A 4,657-nucleotide genomic window follows, 5' to 3' on the forward strand; every position below is an offset into this window, starting at 1 on the left:
GGTGGTACAGGAGGAGATGGCTGTGGGGGATGGAGTGGTGGGAGGAGTGGAGGAGGTTAGTTGTTAGGTGAGGTCAGGTGTTAGGTGAGGTTGGGGTAGCCTTCCCTGAAGAGGAGGGTTTTCAGGGTGTGCCTGAAGGTGAGGAGGGTAGATGACAGTCTGATGGATTGGGGTAGGGAGTTCCAGAGGATGGGGGAAGTCCTGAAGAAGTCCTGCAATTGGGCGTGGGAGGAGGAGACCAGGGAGCTAGAGAGTAGGAGGTCCTGTGAGGAGCGGAGGGTACCGGTAGGGTAGTATTTGGGTATCAGGTCAGTTATGTAGTTCAGGACGGCATTGTGAATGGCTTTGTAGGTCAGAGTTAGCAGTTTGAATTTGATGCGTTGGGCAATCAGGAGCCAATGAAGGGATTGGCAGAGGGGGGAGGCAGATGTGGAGCGGTTGGTGAGGTAGATGAGTCTAGCCGCTGAGTTTAGGATCGACTGGAGTGGGGATAGCGTTCGTTTGGATAGGCCAGTGAGAAGGGAATTGCAATAGTCCAGGTGTGAGATGATAGCTTTTCTAGTTATCTGTTATTATCTCTTCTGTTGTGACACGTGATGCATTAAATCTACTTTGAATAGGCAACGCCTGTGTTTTGTCTCTCATTTTACTCTGCATTGGATATACTTCAATTTGTATTGGGATTCAAGTTTTATGGATTGTATATTTGCGCTTTCATATGTATTTTATCTTGAGTAACCATTGAATAAAGTATTGACTGTGTACAGGAATAGCACTGTTCTTTAGAAACATTCTGACTACAATTATGCTGTGATTTACAGATAGCCAGACAAAATAGCATTTTCAGAAATGGTATGCAAAGGCTGCTCCCATATTTCTCCCATGACAGGTCTATTTTCAATTGGCAGTGTTGACTGCATGTGTTAATGTTCAAGCTGAACATTCTGTGAATGTCTCCCGCCCTTCTAGGAGTAACATTTTCACTTTCATTTCTGCTTCGCTCGTTTCAGCATGGCGTCTGTCAATCTACAAGAAGAGCTGGACTGCTCCATCTGTCTGGACATCTATAAAGATCCTGTGTCATTAAGATGTGGACATAACTTCTGCCAAGACTGTGTGGTGTCAGCACTTAATGCACAGAAGTCCAGACTGTATACCTGTCCCGAATGTAAAGCTGAGTATGCCGAGTGGCCTCTACTAGAGAAAAACAGGAAGCTACGGAACATAGTGGAAGGTTTCCTATCTATCCAGAGAGACCAGGAGAAGATATTATGTACGTATTGTGTTAAATCTTCTACACCCGCTGTTAAGACCTGCCTCTATTGTGAGATCTCTCTGTGTGCAGAGCACCTGGAAGCCCACAACAATAACTTGGATCATGTTTTAACAGAACCCACCTCCTCCTTCGGTAATAAAAAGTGCTCCATCCACAAGAAACCTTTGGAGTTCTACTGCTGTGAAGATACTACTTGTCTGTGTACCTCCTGTTGTTTGGTTGGAAAGCACAAGGGACATGATGTGATTCTTGTAGAAGAGGCTGCCGAGCAGGTGAAGGAGAGACTAAAAAATGCTTTGGTTAAACTTACTCCACTGGAAGACAAACTTGAAAAACAAGTTCGAAGTCTGCAGGAGCACAAGAAAAAAGTGCAGGGGAAAGCACATTCTGAAAAACAACAGGCTACCAACCTGTACAAAGATATCAGAAGACAGGCAGAGATCCAAGAGAAACAAGTCCTAAGCGACATCTCCAAGGTGGAAGAACATGTTTTAAACAAAGTCTCTGATGTGATAAAGGAGGTGGAATCACAAAAGACCAAGCTGTCCAAGAAGATACGTGAAATGAAGAAGCTGAGTGACATGACTGATTCAATAGCTCTTCTGCAAGAACAGCAAGCAAATGTAGATGAAGCTTCTGAGGGCCAAGATGTAAAAGTCAATAAAGATCTGGACATCCCTGGTCTGGATGAGGTTTTGGTTATGTTGACTTTGCATAAATCCATTACTGATTTTGTGAACAAGGCAAACTTGAAAGTTTCTTCCCACATAAAAGAGGCTTCTGACATGTTATTGGATGTCAACACTGCGCATATGAATGTGGCTTTATCCCATGACCTGAAGGTAGCATCATTTTACACAACACCTCAGGTCAGGTCAGAATTACCGGGGAGATTTACATTCTGGAGTCAAGTGTTGAGCACCAAGAGCTTCTCCTCAGGACAACATTTCTGGGAGATAGAAACCAGTCACTTTGGACTGTGCGAATTTGGGGTGTGCTACCCTAGCATGGAAAGGCATAAAGAAAGGTCTGGTATTGGAGAAAACAACAAGTCCTGGAGCTTACGACTTGCTCCGAATAAATATTTAGCTATGCATAATTCAGAAACACAGGAAGTTCCTCGCACGTCTCCCTGCTTGAGATATGTTGTGTACCTGGATTACAAGTCTGGACACTTGTCCTTCTATCAGCTGTGCGATACCATCCTACATCTGCATACCTTCAAGGCAACCTTCACCGAGCCCCTGCATGCTGCATTCTATGTGGATGATGGCGCTTGGGTAAAGATAAAACGTTAAAAGGGGTACTCTGCTTTCTGACTGGTGCAAAACAGGTTCCAAAGTTTGAATTTGTGTATTTAAAACCTGAACTAGGTTTTTTATTGTATACTCACATTGGAAATGACATTATCTCGTAAGTATGCATATCTCATACTGAGAGTTCGCTGTGGAAGCTCTCAATGACTGCAGTAGTAACTGCTATTACAGTGATCGTCACTGTCGTCTGGGTCTTGTGGCAAGCAGCTGCCCCACTCCACACTGATCTGCTCACGTGGCACTGCTCATCTCCCATTCACAAAAGACCTTGTATTTTTTCAATGAATACAAGACTGAATTAACTGAAGAGGAGGGATGGTGATATCACATTCTCCACCTCGTCCATTCAGAGAACATCATGTATTCATTAAAAATGAAGAGGACAGTGGTGATCAGTGTAGTACAGTAGCAATGATTGGCAGCTTCGACATTAGCTCCTCAGGTATGATGTGCATACTTACATCGGTCTGAGCTGGACCAATCAAAATATGCAGTGAAGATCATACCTGAAGTTCAGCATCAATGATCTAAAGTGGTTGTAAACCCTTACATATACCTAGTGAAGTGACTGACCTTATATGATAGACAGGGGTGAAACAAATCCAAATACGTTCCAAGGAATTGTTGCTGTATTGTCTCCCTTTATATTGTAAAGGGCTGAGCAAACTGTTGGTGCTATATAAAACCTGTATAATAATAATAATAATAAGTTGTACCTGTTTATTTGTAGCCATTTCTTCTGTACATCCTTGTAAAACTCAGAGATGAAAAGGATTATTCAAAGATTCACAGAGCAGGGGTGGGGAGCTGCAGTTGCACACTGTATAAGAGCTCTGAGAGCTGATTGGAGGAAAGGGACTCCCCCCCCTTCACACAGCATACAGGAACAGAACTGAGGCTGTCAATCACAGGCTGTCTGCTGGAGCTCTCTCCCCTGTCACCTTTTTAGCTCTTCGTGTCAGGAAAACATGTCAGAAGTGACTCATGCTGATAACAGAGGAACAAGACAGCAGAAAAACGACACATAGAGCTTTGGAGAGAGGCAAGTAAACACTATAGAAATATGTTCTTTGTTCAGATTTCATGTATGAGGTTTACAACCACTTTAAAGCTGACCTCTGGGGAAAATTTTAAACTACCCTTGTAGGTGGGGCTTTCCCTGCACTGCAAGGGTTAAATGCTCTTTAATCCTAGGGTACCATTAAAAGCAGCTTCACTTAACATATCCTATGCTATGGTTGTGGGGGGCCCTCGGCATCCTCACTTATAATGCAGACTACTGGTCCTGCATTGTATGTGTATGTGATGATGTAAGAGTGGCTGCAACTCATGGAGTGCTGAAGAGAAGTGGCTTTCGGTGATCGGCTACATGGAAAGGGAGAAGCCTGCAGGTGGAAGGAATAAGGTAAGTAAAACTGCATTTAAAGGTACCCTAAGGCCTGGCTCACACCTATGCGTTTTTAGTGATTTTTTTTATTGCAAAAACTCACTACAGTCCATTTAACATAGTTTCCTATGGGACAAGTTCACATTTATGCATTTTCAGCCGTTGTATTTTTGGAAAGGATCAGGGACTTGTTTTTTTTCTGCAGCAAATTGCAACATGCATAGGTGTGAACCACGCCTTAGACAAAAATGAGCATTTAGCCCCTGCGGTCCAGGTTGAGCAAAGGTCATTTTAAATTTTCCCAGCTTTATCTAGTATGCAGAGATGTCCCTATGCAGCAAGTGACCAGGGGCGGACTGACAACTCATGGGGCCCCCGGGCAATAGGGGATCATGGGGCCCCTGTGTCCTTGCCCAAACTCAAAAAAGCCTATGAAAAAGGTACCGGGGGCATCTCATGGGGTCCCTTACTGACCCTGGGCCCTCGGGCAGTGCCCGAGTTTCCAAATGGTCAGTCCACCCCTGCACGTGACTTTTCTATATGTGGACTTTTTTCTTTAGGATGATTTATCCAGATATAGGGCTGGATTCTGCACTTACCCCTGGTTCACATATCCGCCTTCCTGCGGTCTGCGTTTTACGTGGACACAAGAGCCCATTCATTTGAATGGACTCCCGC

General features: G+C 44.1%; 1 protein-coding gene across 1 annotated transcript; it reads left to right on the forward strand.

Annotated features, from left to right (window-relative positions):
• The first annotated feature begins 1,011 nt into the window (after nt 1-1,011).
• Nucleotides 1,012-2,574, forward strand: LOC149449170 (E3 ubiquitin/ISG15 ligase TRIM25-like). Its single transcript, XM_089693689.1, has one exon. It carries the CDS (start codon nt 1,012-1,014, stop codon nt 2,572-2,574), a length of 1,563 nt encoding a protein of 520 aa, XP_089549815.1.
• Nucleotides 2,575-4,657: the final 2,083 nt, after the last annotated feature.

Source organism: Staurois parvus, unplaced genomic scaffold, assembly GCF_062004578.1.
Source record: "Staurois parvus isolate SC_StPar_1 unplaced genomic scaffold, SC_StPar_1.0 ptg000635l, whole genome shotgun sequence".
NCBI lineage: Eukaryota > Metazoa > Chordata > Amphibia > Anura > Ranidae > Staurois > Staurois parvus.